The sequence below is a fragment of the Ascidiella aspersa genome, chromosome 2 (genome assembly GCF_963924565.1).
Source record: "Ascidiella aspersa chromosome 2, kaAscAspe10.2, whole genome shotgun sequence".
NCBI classification, from domain to species: Eukaryota; Metazoa; Chordata; class Ascidiacea; order Phlebobranchia; family Ascidiidae; genus Ascidiella; species Ascidiella aspersa.
In genome coordinates, this window is record NC_139448.1 from 10,760,416 (window position 1) to 10,779,636 (window position 19,221).

Below are 19,221 nucleotides of genomic sequence, written 5' to 3' on the forward strand. Positions count from 1 at the left end.
GACCAGTGTTTCTCAACCGTGGCCCTCGGCCCCCCTGCCGTTTATGTTGGGTCATTGGAACCGATATAATTTATTCGTTTTAACGCGAAAAGTTTAGATTTACGCCGCCTATCTCTGTGGCGAAACAATTACTGTGGTGCTTCAAATGCAGCCATATACGCGTCGTTTCGTGATGGGCGAACCACTAACGTGTCCTTAAAAGGCGTTAAGTTGCTAAAGAAACATTCCATTGTAAAACGCGCAAAAGTTTGCTATGGGTTTACTCAAGGTCAACTTTAGGCCAATATTACGTACCAAGATTCCATTTTTCTAATAATAGAAAAAAATAAGAAGGGTAACACCATGAACATCAAAACAGACGTGTGATGATCTCGGCACGCTACAAGCACTTGCTTAAGTACTAGAGGCAAAACGGAATGGCTAATTAATTATTTTCTTATCGTTTCGTTGCTCGCTTTTTTGCATTTTTTCCTTTGTGTGTTTTCGATGTATTGTACGAGCGTTCGGTATCATTCACCCTGACTAAGGTGACTAGCATAGGTTGCCGAAACGTTGGTAAATAATTACAATTACCAGAGAAGCTGTTTTTTGATTTATATTACTATTTCTGTAGCAACAGTTTATAAGTTTTATCATATTACCTGACTGATGAATATACTTTATTGAATAACTATTAATTTTCTTGTGCTGGTTTAAATTAATATTTATTAGGTAAAATAAGCAAAAACGTGCTATAAAACTAGGAGACAGAAAACTTTTAATGAAATGTTCTTGTGCTGCGCGACACATGTGTCGCTCGCAATAAGCGACATATTTGTTTTCCCTGGCGGCAAATTCAGATTAAACCCTATGCGTCTAAACTAGTGTATTTATAGTTAATAAATCAAAAAACAGGCATACAATTTAGTCAATATGGAAGCTCTTCACTCGTTAAAACAAAAATGTCGACAACTTGATAGTCAAGTGTCCGAAATAAACTCTAAAATTCAACATACAAGAAACATCAAGGACAACGACGATATTCGTTACGAAAGCTGGTCGAAATTTTACAATATAAAATCAGAAGTGACCGCCCTAACCGTAAGTGGTCATGATTTTAGGCTAAACTAAAATCAGAATAGAAAATTAGTAAATGTTATAATATGCTGGTTTGCAATCTTTTTCGGTGTATTGAAGTTAAATTTTTAGCGGCAAATTTAGAACTCTTTTTATGGCAGGTGCACATATTGTATTGTTTTATATTTTTTTACATATCACTTTTTTCCAGCTTAATTAATAAATTGCGCATCAAATTTAGAAAAATCTTGAATGGTTATAGGATTTCCAACCTAGGATGTGCAAAACAACATTGTTGCTCACCTCAAAATTTTGGCGCTCTTTCACTATTGTACGTGAAAATTTATGAAAAAAAAAATAATAATACCGCATGCCATAACGCATATTGTTTGGGTTAGGGTGCGGGTTAGCGTTTGGTTGAGGGTGGGTCAAGTAATATTATGTTTATTATTAATAATAACTTGACCCACCCTCAACCAAACACTAACCCGCACCCTTACCCAAACAATATGTGTTGTGGTATGCGGCATTTGAAGAAAAATTGTTTTTTATTAATTTTTAGTACAATAGTGAAAGAGCGCCAAAATTTTGTACTGTATATCCGAGATCTCAGCATGAAACGCGGATTGGCCACTAGCTTTGGATTGTAAACCTCCAGTTGATTGCTGAGAGACAAATTTGGCAGTGCACACTTCAGATTTTAACTGCCATAAATTTCAGATTGTCAAAATGCCTATATATCATTTCTGTGCTGTGGTCTAGAATCCTACTACAATTATTATTTAAGCAACGCACAATATTTGGGTTAGGGTGTGAGTTAGCGTTTGGGTGTTGGTGGGTCAAGTATTATTATATTTCAAATAATGAAGTATATGTTTGTTTAAAATATATGTTTATTTTTTTTTCAACGTTATGCTTTATGTTATAGTTAAATAGAGCATTTTCTTGTTAGCATGTATAAATACAAACTATTTTCGTAACTTATTCATTCAATGTTAGGTGATTTTGATCAGTTTATGACTGCTGTTCAAATAAAACATATGCTGTTGTAGTTTTACATCTGAGTTATACAATACATTTTATACTTTCAGGAAGAATGCATTGCTGCTGATGCCAAGCTGAAACGAAACAACACAAATTTGGCAGAGCACCGCATTGTCTCTGAAAGATGTCTCCAAATGATTGAAAATCAGATAAAGTCTTTTGAAATCAAATTTTCCAGCCAAGGCTATATTCCCAACCAGTTTCCTTATTGCCAAGCTCCAATCCCAGGTAAAAGTGTTTCGTAAAAATGTACTTAAATGATAAATATAATTTCTTAGTAATACCAAGTGTGAGTAAACTTGATTTAAATTTCTAAAACATTTAAGCAAATTACATTATGGCCTCTTACCTGTGTTATTGTTTGCTTTCTTTTTTTAATCCATGGTAGGTGTAAAGCAAATTATTTTTATTTTCAATCATCCCTTAATTAACATGAACAAACAGACTTTTTAGTATTGTATAGGATGTAAATTTCAGACAGGACTTCTTAACTTTGTTGTTTGATTGCAGTCAATGAGGAAAATAATGTCATAATGAGAGACCTGTCCAATTTTGATTCAACTGATGACAAGCAAAATGAAACCAACAAGCTAGAAGAGGGGAATTCGGAATCCGAAGATACAAAGGATGCTGAAGGTGACTCGATTTACCATTTAATTTCTTTTTGTGATTTGTTTAATTTGATACCACTGTTTTCTCAACTGCTTAACTTTTACCCTACTTAGATACCGACTTCGTGTTGCAATATGCAGAAAGGTTTTATGTTGATCCTTCTACAGTTGCGCATACATTTTTAGTATTTTTCATATGATATATTTACCACAACTGTGTAAACACTAGTTTACTCTGCGTTCTGCAACACCGCAAGTGCTTCTTTATTTGTTCAGGAGAGAATATTGCAAATTATATGATAAAAGTTACCCAGAAAAACGTGCTAAAATAAAAGTCTGTCCATTGGCGTTGTATTCTTAGTGTGGTGTAGTCATTCCATACTGCTTCTTGAATGCTTTAAATAGTCAGGGTAATTTTTTGTTAACTTACATATATTCAAGTTTTATTAAGACCAGTCGTGCTTTATTTAGGAGTTGAAAATCTGAGAAGCCCAACAGTTCCACTATTGCAGCTGAACAGGAAAAAAAGTGAACTCTTGCATTCACCTGCTATTCCGTGTATTGGAGGTACAAAGAAGGATCAATTTTTTCCCCATCTCAGTTCACCGGCTAACCTAGGTTGGATTTTCTGTTTTGTGCTAAAAACTTAAATATATTGTTTTTTAATAAAAAATCAAGCTTTCTTTTAAATATAATCCTCAGTAAAAAAAAATGTTTCTATTGTAAATTAATCCTTGTATTTATCATCTAAAGCAGAGGTTCCCAACGTGGGCGGTACCGCCCCCTTGTGGGCGTTGGCGAGTTACAAGGGGGCGTTTTGGGTCTTTTTCTCATTTAGGGGGCGCTGAACGCACATAAGGGGGCGTTACATGAAAGTACAAAAGTTCACATAAAAAATTGTAACAAACAGCAATGTAGGTAACTTTTAACCTTAAATGGCAACTTCCGTACTGCGAACTTGTAGTAGTTTCCCGACCATTGTTACGTAATAATTGGCTTTCTTATGTAAAGTTGGTTGGTTGATGTTGCGTTTCACCGTTTTATGCGCGGCAAAATGTTTGTATATTTAAAGCAGGGATCGCCAACCTACGGCCCACGGGGCGGATTCGGCCCGCCGCCCCCTTGACAACGAGACACGAGTCCATTTCAAATGCTTTTTGACTATTTTACCTTAGTATGGGCGAAAAATTTTCGCGCTTCGCGCGAATGATCTTTCTACGTCCAGTTTGTTTACGTTTCAATGATGTCTTTGGACTAGATCAGCGCTTCCTTACCGTTACGCCGTGGAAGGCTGCCAAGTGCGTCGCGAACCAACGGAAAACGTATTCAAAAATATTACACATAGTTTTTAACATTTTTTTATTTTTCTAGGCAATGTAATATATCGGGAAATTTAAAAGAAATGCCGATATACCTCAAAAAAATCGGTCTCGCTTCGCTCGCCAGGTGCGCCCGGACTTGTCTATTAAGGTTATCGCGTTTCCTCTAAGTAGCTTTATTACACTGTAGTGATGGATGAAAAAAAAATCCGAGGGCTGCCTGATTCACAGTTGTTCTAACATTTTAATAACACAATTCTTAGTTAACATTTTGTGCGGCCCACAGAGACCTTTCTGAGTTTGGTTGGCGACTAGAAAATGTCGCCGACCCCTCATTAAAAAGTCTTTGTGCAGAAAGTTGAATTTTCCCTGGTAGTGACATAACCTGATAAAATAATGTATCTATAAATTCCTTAGTGAATGGGACGACCTAAAAAATATGACTGACAGCTAATAGAAACGAAAGTTAAGACAATGTGATTTTAGACAACGAATAATGTTTTTCAAGATTAATAATATTCGAATAATATTTCGTAAATATTTTTTTTAAGATTAATATTCGTTGTCTATTATACTTTACTGTAAAGCAAGATAAGGGGGGCGATATGAAATCATATTGAGCCCAAGGGGGCACTAGTGTAAAAAAAGTTGGGAAACACTGATCTAAAGCAATGGTTCTCAAACTGGGGTCCGCGAGACAATTTTCTGGGACTCGAAGCACACAACAAAAATCAACACGACCTTTCTGTAGAAATTCAGGCAACTTACTTTTTCAAACCAAGCTGATTAGTTAGTCATTCACGTTATTGCACGCTTAAGTTGAATTGTCCATTGTGAAGTCATGGTGAAGTCATGGTGTGGCGTTGTGCTAGTGATAGTTGCGTTTTTATAGCTTGCTGCGCTGCCACTGTAGGCTGTATGGTCACGATTTTAAAACTGTTCATTATTGCTTCACTTAAATAATGTGATTTGTTAGAGGTTAACATAGCCGAGCTTATAGCAAAGAAGCAAGTGCACCTGTCCCATTGATACCATTAAAAACAACGTGTTATTTTGTTGTTTTTTTTTTGTATATTTCTAAGGGACCGCGAGCAATTAAAAAAAATTGCCGGGGACCGTTGAATAATTTAAAAAAAAATAACCACTGATCTAAAGTATTATGTCTAATACAACACATAAAAATCTGTTGTTTTAACTCTATATTGAAACACAATTTTGCCAACTATAAAAAACAGTCAAGATATTTTACAAATTTGCAAAAATTCAGATCACCAAAAATCAACTCCATCGAAAGCTGTTTCATCCAACGCGTTGTTTCCTTTACTTGTGACACCTGAAGCACCCAAGTTAAAACTAAGTAAGTTTTTTAGTTGTATTTTTACCATTGTCAAAAGGCACTTATCTTTGTTGGATAATGAGACTTAAAGATATTGCATTAATATATAGTATTGTCTAAATCTAATTATTACCCACGGTCCACACATATAGCATTCTTAGTGGGTTGCATTAAACAACATGTTACTAATTTTATATTTACGTGTTTCAAATACTGAATAAACTTTCTGTTCAGGATTTTTGTTTGATTGCAAATCTCGCAAGAAAATAGAAATAGTCGTTATTTTTTTATGTTTATAGCTCACCAATCAATGTTTCTATCTTATCTAGTGGTTCTCAACTTTTTCTTGTGACGCACCCTGTACTAATTTCATTTATTTATTGACTTGAAAAAATTATAATCAATCGAAGAAGATTTCGTAACAATGATTTTGAATGCCATACCGGGGTTTATAATAATATATTTGCAATCATTTGATAACTACAATAAGTTTTTTAAAACTGAATTATTTTGCAACGCTATTGAAAAATTAAAATGACGCACCAGGGTGTCACAGCACGCAGTTTGAGAACCTCTGTTATAATCTATGGAACTGTTTGTTCTGTATTTTTTATTTGCAATTGTGCATCCTGGGCCCTGGCTACTACTACTCACTAGTTATCTCACAAGCCTTCAATACTACCCAGGATTTAATATCCTGATTTGTATTCTCTTAGAACTGGGGGAATTTACATTTTTTCCTAGTGTCCTGCCACGGAGAAGCTGGCGCCCAGTCATACCAGGGTACAAGAAGGGAAGTCCAGCCTGCCAACGCCATCCAAGGAAAGTCCGACAGCTCGGATGATGACGATCAGTTGGTCTTGCACTCGCGGCGAAGCTTTCTGGCCAATTACCAAAACGTATGCACTTCCTCGCTACAAGAAGCAACTCATCACATAGCGCAATCCCAACTTTAGCCAACGCCTTTAACTTAACTACGTTTTAATTTTTATCAAGTTACTACAGGTTTTCTTGATAAATAGTAAACCTGTCTTCGGCGACAATTACAACAGATAAAGTTAAGGGCCACTCTCGGGGTATTTAGCTAATTGATTTTCGCTTGTTGGCTTTTAAATAGGTTTTTGTGTGGATAACCGATAACTTCAAAGAGAAAACAATGTCGACTGGAAAAGTTTATTTTTGTCCTAAAAAACTTTTATCAAGCCCACAAACCAGACTACCACATTCGATACATTAACGTTTGCTATAACTCTGAACACAGCGGCCACCTCGGTTTGTCCCGATTGCATTTTTGACGCTTTTTTGGATAAAAGACAAAATTTAATGAAAAAATACCAAGTTTTCATTGTGTTTGTATTAATCTGGTGTATTATGTCTTTCGGTTCTGGTTAACTTTCCTAATGGAAGAATTACTATCGAATTGACTAAGTGCGCTCGTCTAAAAATGCTTGATATTTCTTTTTTTGACAACTTTTTAGGATGACGCCCCTGACGTTACCATTACCCAGCTGAAGAAGGCGATCCATCATCAACCGGACGCTTTGGTGAGAATCTAGTCCAAAAGAACCAGAAAAATATGCCTTCGTTGATTCTTTGTGAAGGGTTGAAATAATTTATTGCCTATATTATACCTGTAAGGCTGTGGCCATGAAAGCCAACTGTTAAAATATGCCTTTATATAGTCCATTCTTTAATGTACCAAACAAAAAGTCGTTTGCTGCTTCAAATTGTTTAAACGCTAGATGAATTTTGTTTCAGTATTTTCGATGATGATTGATGATTATACTCACTTTTATCTGCATTTTCTGTGCAATTTCCTATTTCTTTATCGATAAACACGACTACAATTTATTAACGCGGTTGCAATACACTTTATTTTAAAGATGTCACCGGACACACCAGATCTGCAGAAAACTGGCCTTATGGGCCTCGCATTAAAGAACAAGCGAAACTTCACAAGTGTCGAAGGTCGGTTTAACTCGTAGATTCACACTTTAGTGGTTTCTTAACATGGCAATGTTAATTTTTTGTAATATTTTTTGTAAGTTTTTTTTCAGATAGTACACCTTCAGATCAGTGGTTCCTAAACTTCGTTTTGACCTGAATTTAAATTGATTTTAAAGGAGTCGCAAAAAGACGAAGCAGTTTAATGAAAATAAATTTTAATTATTAGCCTAATCACAAAAAGCAGGAACAAATAATGGGCAATTCACTGCAACTAATGCTTCGGAGTCTCGAACAAGTATTCTGTCAAGCTGATACTACGATCCATTTCTGTTAAAATGTTGTCCCTTAACTTTAACTTTGAAATGACTGAAATCATTCTCTCATAACCTGATCTGTGTTTAATACACGGATCAACGCTGAAATCAGGACCTAATTGTTGGTTCTTAACTTATCCTAAAAGCCCTAATAAGTTTTAAAATTAAGTTTAAGCAAGAATAAGCTAATTTGACCTATGGTGGTTCGTTAAGCACTCCGATATTTAATCCCGCCTCGTTTTTCAGATACGCCTGAAAGCATATTCGAATCTCCTGCTGCACCAAAGCTGGGACGTTTCACAACGGAACCGTGAGTTCATTTAGTAACGTTTGTGCATTGACCAGGGGTTCTTAAACTTTTTTTACCGCGGACCCCATTAAAATTTTTTTTGGCTTCGCGTGGACGACGGTAGACTTTAAAAAACTGCTGATTTCGGTCAGAAAATGTGAAAGTGGAATGGAGTCTAAACACTCCGTTTTATTTTTAAATAAACTGTTTGCTGTGACAAATTGATTACTTCTTAAATATAGACTAATATTTCAATTAGGCTTTTATGGACCCCCTAAAACTGGTTTACGGACCCCCAAGTGGTCCATGGACCCCAGGTTAAGAACCCCTGGCATAGACTGTGTCTTCATGTAGATTTTCCAATTCAACAATCTTGTGGCGTTTTACATTGCCCTTCTCACTCGCACAAAGTTAAAACACAATAAATATAAAACACGCATTTTACCCTTGGACATTATTAATTGTATTCAAGACCCTTAATTTAGTACTGTAGACCAGTGTTTCTCAACCTGTAGTCGCGACCTGAGAAAAATTGGCCGCTCTTTGATTTGTTTTGGTCGCCGACTGCGGTAGTTTTATACATGGTTGGATTTTTTAAGATTCTTAACAAGATTTTTCCGCAATTTAAGAAAATGGCGGAAACAATACGAATACATGACCCATATTTAATAAATTTGACCATAATATTGCTACTGTCTGATTTCTTCTTTGTTTACTTTAAGCTTCCAAATAGTTCAGTGAAAATAACAGGTCGCCAATACTTTCCTGTTAGACTTACGTTTAGTATTAGGGCAGCCGCGAAAAAAGGTTAAGAAACACCGTTGTAGACTGTAGAGTGTAGAGCAATAAAGATTCCACAAAAGTTCGTTATTACTTATTTGATAGTGTAAATATTTTTACGGACCTGACAATGCCATAGTATTTTTGGTTTGACATACATGGATGGCATCTCTGTGTTACGTGGCTTTAAACAAAAATAAGGAGACTGTCGCCGAACACGCTGGTTATTGCACTGGCAGCCAATGCTGTAATCATGCACAAATAGTTTACAATGCCGTAGCCTACATCCTGTTGATAAAACTGTTAAATTGAACCTGCGTACAAAAATTGGTTATGCACCTGTAAATAAAAAAAGGTTAAAACAAACATGAGAACGACTCAAGCCTAGGCTTACGACTCGCCTGTCTTCTATTCAGACAACCATTCCGACCTAGTTATTTTTCAGGTACCGTGTCTTAGGAAGTACTAATGTGTTTATTTTAAAACAAAAAAATGATGAAACGAAAAAATTCGTGCAGAGGCAGCCACCGAACATTGTTTTGTTTAATATTATTGACCCCAAAGGATCACCGAAAGTTTTAATAAATAGAAACGGGGTAACAGCAGACTAAAAAGTATTATCGGTCCTGTAAATTTATTTGGCAACGTGATTTTTAATTTGTAAACTCGTGTTAAGGCTGAAAAAAATAAGACATACAGTTGGTACTACAGACTAAACCAGTGGTTCTCAAACTTTTTAGCTTGCGGACCAGTAAAATTTCAAAGCAAGTTTTGCGGACCGGCGGACCTTCATAAATCAAATCGACCCAAAACTTATTTACGACACAAGTATGCAACAAGCAAAGAGAATAAAAACTTTAATTTAATGAGCAATTCGCTGTTGTCTTTTTGATATCATACGTGTTATACGTGGTTCTATAGTGAAGTTTTTGACATACAACTGGTCCAAAAGTTTAAGAATTAAGTGAGCTGTAGCCTACTTTTAAACGGCTGGGCACAACACTTGCAGCATTGTGGCGTACGATAAAGAAAACCATTAAATCTATGTTACGTCGCAATGTTGCACATTACGGAGCTAGCGAAGTTCTAAATTTGATGGACAAGCCTTTAACATGTTGCATTTTGCAATTGAGATATAAATTGAAATATATTTGGCGGACCGGCAGGAAAGTTGACGCGGACCGGCGGTTGAGAACCACTGGACTAAACATAGTTTGACGTATTTCGTGAAAAATAGGGCTGCGGACTCGTTATCGGGACTCTTCCAACCACGTATTGTGGGTGAATAAATTAAATGACAGGTGACACCCTTATGTTAGTTACGTAAATAGGTGACATACAGGCTATAAAGTCGGAGCCGGACACGGGACTCGACGAAGTTGCACATTTGGCCGGAGTCGGACTCGGTTTTAATTTTTTAGCCGAAATCAGTCTCTTGTTATTTCTAACCGATTCGTTTGCCCTACTTGGCAGATGATAACCCTGGCCATATTGCTAAGTCCGTGTTGCATCACACAATATATCATACTCGCCGTTGATACAGCACGCCAACAGAGCCTGTCAGCCCGAGCCGACGCCGCAGCAGCAGTTATTGGGTTGACGACGTGGAGTACGAACGACTTCCCGCCAGCATGAAACGGCTCTTCACCATTGAGCAAGCCAACGCCGCCCTGCACAGCATGCGGATGGAACTGTCCACCTCGTGAGTAGCACAGAGTCGACACTCCGTTTGAATGGATATTCCTACCCTTGTGCTGATACGAACCTGGAAAAGGCATGGATTTTTGCATGCAGTGTTAACCGGCCCTGTTGCATCTATTGGTGTTGTACGAAAGACACTCCCGCTCGAAAAGACCTTATGCAAAATACCTAGCCCAACATTTTTTTCAGATCTACTTGTCCATATACGCTTTAGCGGAGCAGTGGTCAGAAACGAGAAATATGCTGTTTAGTGGTTTTAAATTCCATAAATTTACACCATTTAATATACTTCTACAAGGGTATGTTCCTAAACGTTCATCTTAATACAAATTGTTATATTTTAAAATAAATACTTTTTTCTTAAAATATTTCGCTATTTGTCGTAGAGAAATATAACACAAAGACAATAACTGCCGTAAAATAATTACAACTAATTTATTTTTCAATTAAGCTCACAGATGTTAAGATCCCTGTAAAGCTGTATTTGGTTTTATAGAATGGATGTGTCAGTCTGTTGTACATTAATCCAGGCCACATTTTTTTTTTGAAAGTATTTAAATTATTTTGTGTATTGTCTTGGGAAAAAAAACCTTTACTTTTTCAACCTCTACTAAGTCTTCAAATACTCTTGATTCTATTTCCAGCATAAGTTGTGTTAGGAATATTTGGTATTTGGTACTGTGTTTAGCATGGCGCTTTACAGTTTTGTCTTCTAATTATACTGAAAAGGCGAAACTTGTGGTCTTTGAATTTCATTTCTTTTTTTTTATTTTATGGCATCCCTGTAACCAGTTTTATTTGCATGGTGAGAAGGGGAAGGTTAAAATTTAAGGATATTCGATAACATCGGATCAGAGCTGGTACCTCATACCAAGTGGTAGTATCGACACTCCATACCAGGGTGGTATCGGTTCTAATACAGTTCTTGGTTAAGCCTAATTTTGTATCCTCTTCTTCTTCCAGGCGAAGAAGTGGACTCACACTGGGAGACATCCAGGACGCGACAAGTCTGGGCGGGAAGACCCAGAGCCTCCTCCTCCTTCTCACAACGGTTGGCGCGGTCCGCAAGCTCCCCGGTAGCACCCTTTATTCCGTCATCGACTGACCTCCCAGCGGAGCCCACTACCATCCTTATTTTCCCTTATCCGCTACCAACCCTTAATCTGCCTGGTGATGACATTTTTGGCTTCTGCTGAGTTATCGACGTTGCACTTTACGTTATTTGGCGAAAAGTTTAAAGGGCTTTCATATTTTAACCATTACAGTAGAGTTTCGTAAATTCCCTTTGGCTGGTTTAAATAATTATGTTGGTTTCTTAGAAAATGCTACGCTACCGCATTAGAATCAGTTGATTACTATCGGTATTTATACTAATCATTAGTCGTGTGCCCTTTCTCCGCTTTTCCTTAATCCCGACGCCTTTTTCCCTGTATGCTAGACTGCTAGTAGGGCTACCGTTTTTGTCAAAATGACGATGTCCGAAGAAATATAGTTGCATTGTTGATTATGGCCCTCAACCTTGTGTTTCCGATTAATTAGTTTTATTAGTGATGTGTAACAAGAGGTTATTTTGTAGACCTGCCGGTTGGAGTGGTAGCCGGAAGCCCGGGATAATTTGTTAGGTCGTACAGTTCACGAAAAAAAAAATGTTGGCGTGTCCCAAGCATTTGATATCCGATTTTATATCCGATTTTGTTAAACTACTATCTATACGCAGGAGGGACCAGGCACATCTATAATAACTTGATTATTGCTTTGCTGGCGCTAAACGATTACACAGCGAAAAACAAGCACCAAAAAAACGAACTGCGATTAAATGTTAACGGTACATTGCGAAGTAATGTAGCATATAGCTTTTGTGTTGTATACAAACCTAAAACTTAAACGGCAAACTAAAACTTAAACCAAGCTAACGTAATTGGTATAGGTCATTGCTTCTTAAACTTTTTTAGTTTCGTTCACCCCTAGCATCTATCTCCAGATTTTATTCACCCTTGTCTCATGATATGATAAAACTATCTCGTCTATATATAACATTACAAAATGACTTAAGATTGTTTCGATTTTTGTTAAGATCAGCTCAAGCTAAGTTTTACCATTGCAAATCTACAATTTCTCGAGTCCAGAAATATAAAGCAACAAAAGCACAAAACAAAGTCACCAAATTGTTGTACTTTTACTAGGGCTACCATATTTTTAGCACCTAAAAAGAGGACATTTTTTGGCCTGCAAGTAAAACGAAAATAGAATTGTTACGTTTGAGAAATACGTGCCATATCCACAACTTTTTTCAGCAGCGGCACCCTTTGTAATTTTCCTATGACTTGCACCCCTACTAAAAGCAATTCGGAATTTTTAATTAAATATCACTGAGACAACTTGAAAATAGTGAAGTTAGTTGTTTGTTGTCAGAAGCGCGAACAAACATTGGATTTAATTGGTTAAATTGGCGCTAAACTGTAAAATCAGGAGGCTTTTCGCAAAACATTTCGTCCCCCTGTTGCTAGCCTGTTATCCAATTATATAAAATATGGATAAAAAATAGTTTAAACGGGGGATGACCTTTATCGTTTATCTATAAGTTTGAAAAATTATAATTAAATAGGGCCGTTATACCTTCGATGATATGAAAAGATGCAACGGCACTCAAAGAGACTTTGTGCTCAACAAAGTAAAAACATTAGATAACAGAAGATTCGCATTTTATTTTTGGCAGTTTTAATGTTAAAGTTTGCAAAAACAGAGTTTGTACAGCGCTTTAGGAGTGGTGTACAACGAAAACGATAACCACCTCCCCCCCTAGAAACCCTTTTTAAACCAGCAATTCAGCATCTTTTATGGCTTAAGTATTTTTTGGAAATAAATACAACCTCTCGCCTAAAAGTCTTGTTAAAAGTATAAGCAACTAACTCGAAATGCGAAAAAAGAGGACATTTGGACATTTTTGAGCGTCCTCGGAGGACCATTCAGTTTTCTTGAGAAAAGGGGACAAATCCTCCTAAAAGAGGACATATGATATAGGCCTAACTTATACACTCAGTGCAAACCAACTTAACTATTACAATAAGCAAAAAACAACAGTTCAGTAGTCGATTTACTTCAGAAATTTGTTTACTAGTGACTATAGGATGCTCCTGAATTTTCGTTCACCCCTATTAACCCCTTTTGGTTGGTTCACCCCTGCAAAAATTTTATTCACCCTGGGGTGAACCATTCACCACTTTAAGAAACACTGGTATAGGTTATTGTCGTTCTGTTGCTTTGTCATGGCCCCTTAGAACAAATCCTTGATTTCCGCGTGGAAATACGATGCACGTGATACTTTATTTATAAATCCTATATATACCATATATATTTTAGAATTGTGGTCCACTGCCTTTTCAGGAGCAAATCGCCCTCCTAATAATACATTCAGTGCGGTTTGATAAAATTCGACCATACAATTAAAATAGAAAACATTGTTCGGCACTACAGAAGAGCATCTCCAACAAAAACACATCGATCCAACACAAGCAGCACGTGAGTATTTTTATGCCTGATAGAAAGCCACGAATTAACTGCGGTAATCGTGCGATACTAGTCTGTTATGATTGCAACGGCTGGTCGTAAAGGGACGAAGCGACACGCCCTCGTAGCACAGAAGCGGGGCAAGTGTTTTGTTTTGACACCCCGCCATTGGGCGTCGTTCTTGCGAGGCATGAGGTTTGTTTCTTGGCTTGAAGATATCAAAGGTTCGCGATCCTTTTTGAGCGATCAAAATGCTCTCGGTATTCAGGTGTGAATAAACAGGTCCCGGAGAAGATCTTTGTAACCGCCAAAGTTTCGTTTGGGATTTTATTTGTCTCGGAATCATCAAGGCGTCCATTAGGACCCGCGCCCTCAGACTTTTTACCGAATATTTTCGCGCCGCGCGCATGTCTTTTGAAGGAGCAATTACAACAAGGCTCGCAATGCCAACACGCAATCTTTGTATGATACCTGATGTGTTGAATAAACTGCACGAACGTTCTTCGTAGGTTGTAAATTGGTTGTCTCATAAATCCAGGGACCTTTCGTATGAGAGATAACTTGCTGTTGCTTCTAAAGCTATACGTAAGAAATATTTACGCGTGGGCCTGTGTATACTGGCGGTGAAAAAATTAGCAGTAAGGTTATTATTTTATGCGAAGCTCTTATCCATTTAAAAGACAAGTTAGTGCGAGTACCTCTTTTTTTAGATGCAAGCAGTTTTCACAAAAGCAAATCCCCGCTGGTAAAATAACTGTAAAATTGGTCCAGAAAGGTCAAGGAGAACTGTCACGAGTTGCTAGCAAATACCACCAAGGGGGAATTGAGAAACTGCTTCGGGAAAAGTGATAAATCGCGTATTCCCGCATCGAGCGGGAGCGACATCGGCGAAAAGGGCTCGCTGCAAGAACAACAGGCATCGCGCAGTGATAACATTATTTCGTCCGGCAAGTGCCGCCGACTTGTCATAATGGACACTTAGCGGGGGGAACTACATTAAACACCCGCTGTACAACAAGTGGCCGAGCACTAGGGGTGCTTGCCTGGGCCGCGCGACAATGCCTACAAGAGGATATATGTCATGTGGAAGTTTTCTTTCGCCTCCTTAAGTACGCCCATACGCCAGTGGGAATTGTCTTAGGCTGTGTATACTGCCCGGGCTGGCAGCGGACTAAGCATTTTAAGGGGCGCCCTTTCGCCATTGTGCGCGCATTTTAAAACCTGTACCGCTCAACCGTTTTCTTGTCCGAAACTTGTTTCCATTTGTGCGTCTTTTCGTGCAAAATTCTCAGGGCGATAACACTTAGCCTAAAATCACAGCTTCCGCGCCATTTTCAGCTCAGTGGGAAAACGTCCGCGCCGATCCGACAGTCAAAAGGGATTTTCACGCGTGGTGCCGCGCCATATTTATTACAGTGAAGTTTTAACGCCGTACTTTAAAAAAAAGGGGTAGAAACAGCAAATTCTTTGTCCAAGGCGTTTGCTCGGCACCAAGCGTTGGGACACATAGAGCTTAAAGGAAAATAAAGAAATCACTCAAAAAACGCAAGGCTACTGACTGTTGTGTAAATAAAATGGCGTCTATAAGTAGGAACGTGTTTTCCTCTGGCTATTGTTTTGTGGGACATCCCGAAGCATTATTGGTTGCGCTTATTTGTGGAAAACATTTCTTTATTATAGGCCTTTTTTGCAGATTTCTAGTTTAGTCATAGGCTTTCATGCCAAGGTTGTAGGTAAGTCTATGGCCTTGAGTCGATTTTTGAAAGATCAACAGCGTTCAACGTATACCTCGACCGGTCATGTCAAATTAAATAAAGGGTAAATTAGATATACCTGCTACGAATATCGAATGATTTATTAACATCTTTGATCTTTGGAAGGAAAATAGGCTACAATAAATTAACTGGATTAAAAAACGTTTTGGGTGATCACAATTAGTATACCCAAAAAATATGATAAAATCGTTAATTTTCAATGTTTTAGTTTGCACCTTAACCAACGCAAGGGCTAGTTCTGTGACTAACTGCAACAACATTCAGAGTGTTTAAAACACTGAAAAACGTTAAACTCTCCTTACTAAGCGGTGGAATTGAACAATAACACAGCTTTTCTTAGCTAATTTTATTCGACATAAGGCGCAACGCTATAAAGATAAAAAATATTTGGTGAACAAAAGGGTCAGTAAACGGTCCAGAGATGGAAAATATTGATTCCGCATCGATGCATCTTTGCAAATATGCCACGTGTGCACAATTTGTCGAAGCACACTTCAGCTGGATAGAGTGCTTATTAAGAAGTGTGCAGTGTTGCTTTAGCATGTTGCGCACCTCATGCACCTGGTTCTGCCGTACGCCCTCATTTGCCACTTGTCTGTAGACGACCTCTTATTAGCAGACGCTATAGCAGACAAAGTGGGTGATTATTCGGAGTGACCATTTGTTTCTATGGGAAAGGTTATGTAATACCGGAAGTGTTTTTGGGTGTTCATTTATTAAATATTACTGTAGTTACCATATTATTTTAAAGAAGACTTGATAAGGAGTACCTTGTGGCGTTAGGAAACAGTTAAATCGCTAGTATTTCGCATTCAATGCCATATTAATTATGCATTTCAAAAAAAAGAAGAAAACGCAATTTTATTTTATTTATTGCTAAATTTAGTATTAAAAAAAGCATTAAAAATAATTAAAATACAACTTTTAGTTATAAACTTGTATACCGGTACCATTTCCTAAACTATTCATTTGTGTTTTGCTGAAATTTATGTCCGTCAGGATTTACTAGAGAATTAAATAAATTCACCAATCTATTATCTCAATATTTTACGGAGTAAGTTACATAACGATGAACGTGTTCCGTGAGTTGCCCGGTCGCAGCCAAAAAATATGGCGACCAGTCGACCCCGACGAAAACCCAGTGAAATCGACGGGGAACTCGTCTTTTTTTGTCGGCGGCTCTTTCGGTCTCAGACTGGGTCAGGTTACCGCATTGCTTCAGAAGCAGCAGCAATACAGCAGGTTAAACCTTGAAAAACAACTCCCAACTGGACAGTCGTTGAGGACGGCGGCACACGTTGGACGGCAGCAGAACATTTTTGATTTCACTCCTTGCTACAATGTACCAAATTATTTTGAAGCAGCAGCAGCTACCAGTTATTTGTTGCAAAACAATCAGCACATTGTTTCGTTGGCCGACCTGAACAATACTCGGAGGTCGTTGTTTCGGAAATTAAACTGCGAACGGTCGCGATTTGAAAACCTGTCATTACAATGTGGAAACATTTCGCCGAAAATTGAAAATCAAACGTTCCACTGGGGAAACGGCAGTATTAACTTCGGGCCAGCTTCGGCACAGCTTAACGGTAATGCGTTGCTTTATATAAAAGTTAACATAAATAGGCTATACACTACATCCGATCTAACACGCCTCTAAAAATCTGAACGCCTTCTGTTAGTTCTAAAACTTTTGAGGAGTATCGAAAACTTAAAAAAAAGTTTAAAAAATAATGATTAAGCGGATACAAATTTAAGAAATAACCCCAGTGCAAACTTTTTAATTAGGCCCTTCTTTGAAAAAAGCAAAATTATACTGTGGTGTCTGTTGCATTCATATAAAATGCAGCCTTAAATTTTATAGAGCTCTCACAGTAAATTAATTACAATCATGGCGTTAACGATTAAAAAAAAGATAAAAAGAAATAATATATAAAAAAATGCAACAAATTTTTTTTTTTTTTTTGTTTCTATTAGTTAGAAAAGTACGGAAGTACAAACAAAAGATTATAAGTAACATCGTAAAATTAAAAAGGTCTCAAATTTTCAAAGCTATATAAAGATTAAATTAAAAAACAAATCAACGTCGTGCAGGTCAAGCGTCAGATTCGTGTCGCGTTTCGGAGATCACCAAACCTGAGCCAACCGGCGAAGACCAGCTTTCGACGGAGGGCGGATCCCTTTCGGAAGATTCGACCCTAGACCATAAAGAACCGCTCGTTACATCAAGCAAAGGCAAACCCCAAGCAAAGAAGAAGCGTACTCGCGCCGCCTTCACGCAGCTTCAAGTCCGGGCGCTAGAGGAACGATTCGAGGGCCAGAAGTATCTGTCGGGCCTCGAGCGGGCCGAGTTCGCACGAGCGTTAGACCTGACCGAGACGCAAATCAAGATTTGGTTTCAGAACAGGTGAGGTTTAGGTAGCTACTTGGCTGTTGCAGTGTGCACATAGCACTTTTTTAAGTATAGGATCCATCAGGAATGGACAACCCTGTTTTGAAAGACTGAGACTTGCAGCATATGTGGTGCTGGACCATAGGTAAAATTACTTTGTTATTCGTGTTGAAAAGGCATTTTTAAACTCCCAACTGTACTCTCCGCTCAACTATTGGCGCTTGCGAAAAATTGCCATGGGGATAGCAGCCCTTTGCTTTACGGGCAAAAAGCCTAGATGTCTCGCTCAAAGCGATTGTGTTCGGAAAACATTGATATGCTACGTTAATAAAAATGCACACGATTGCACACAACAGTTTTACTTGGTTTCTTTACTGAGATTTTACATTTAGTTACGTATTTTTCTGTGGCTTTTGTACATGTAGGCAACGTTAACAGGAATGACACTAAAATGGTAATACAGGATATTTTATTTACGTTAATGTAAAATCCAAAATTCCTCCGTAAGGTCCCGGTGATGTATTAAAATGTGTTATCGTTGATTAGTTCTTCTCAAAGGAAGGTGAAAAAATCTTAAAAAAGGAGTGTACAAATTGCAATTATACATGTACAGTGTGCTTATTTGGTTCAACAAAAATAATATATGAATTTTATTCTCAACAGGAGATACAAAACTAAGCGGCGAATTCGTCTGGCCTCGGAAATGTTTGCAAACGTAGCGGCTTCGCGCGATATTCCTTTGCTGACTCCTAGTGGTGGCAACATGTTTACAACTGGCCCTTTATTTGGTGAGTACTCGGAACAATTTAAAGTACGAGTGTTACAAACAATAATTTTAAAAGTTACTCTAGGAAACTTCGAATGTCGTAATTTGAAAAAGACTGCAAAAACGTTTTTCTTTTAATATCTATATGGCCCAGTGTTTCTTAGCCCAATAGCCCATGGGTCGCGGCTTAAATTTTGGTCGCCAATTGATTTGTTTGGGTCGCCAACTGCGGTTGTTTTATGTGATTAGATTTAGTGAGAATGATACTGAGCAATATTTCTTCATTGCATTGCGAACATTGTGAAAGCACAACAAAGACAGTGCTCATATTGATCAAATTCGAACTTATTTATGTTACTGTATTATGCTTTGTTCGTTTACAAAACA

General features: G+C 37.7%; 1 protein-coding gene across 1 annotated transcript; it reads left to right on the forward strand.

Moving 5' to 3' along the window:
• Positions 1–908: 908 nt before the first annotated feature.
• On the forward strand, positions 909–11,698 carry LOC146163604 (uncharacterized). The gene is made up of 11 exons (XM_083380546.1): positions 909–1,080; positions 2,148–2,328; positions 2,611–2,736; positions 3,183–3,329; positions 5,298–5,387; positions 6,111–6,265; positions 6,845–6,910; positions 7,250–7,334; positions 7,874–7,937; positions 10,240–10,398; positions 11,361–11,698. The coding sequence occupies exons 1-11, from the start codon at positions 913–915 to the stop codon at positions 11,500–11,502; spliced, it is 1,383 nt and encodes a 460-aa protein (XP_083236672.1). The 5' UTR covers positions 909–912; the 3' UTR covers positions 11,503–11,698.
• Positions 11,699–19,221: the final 7,523 nt, after the last annotated feature.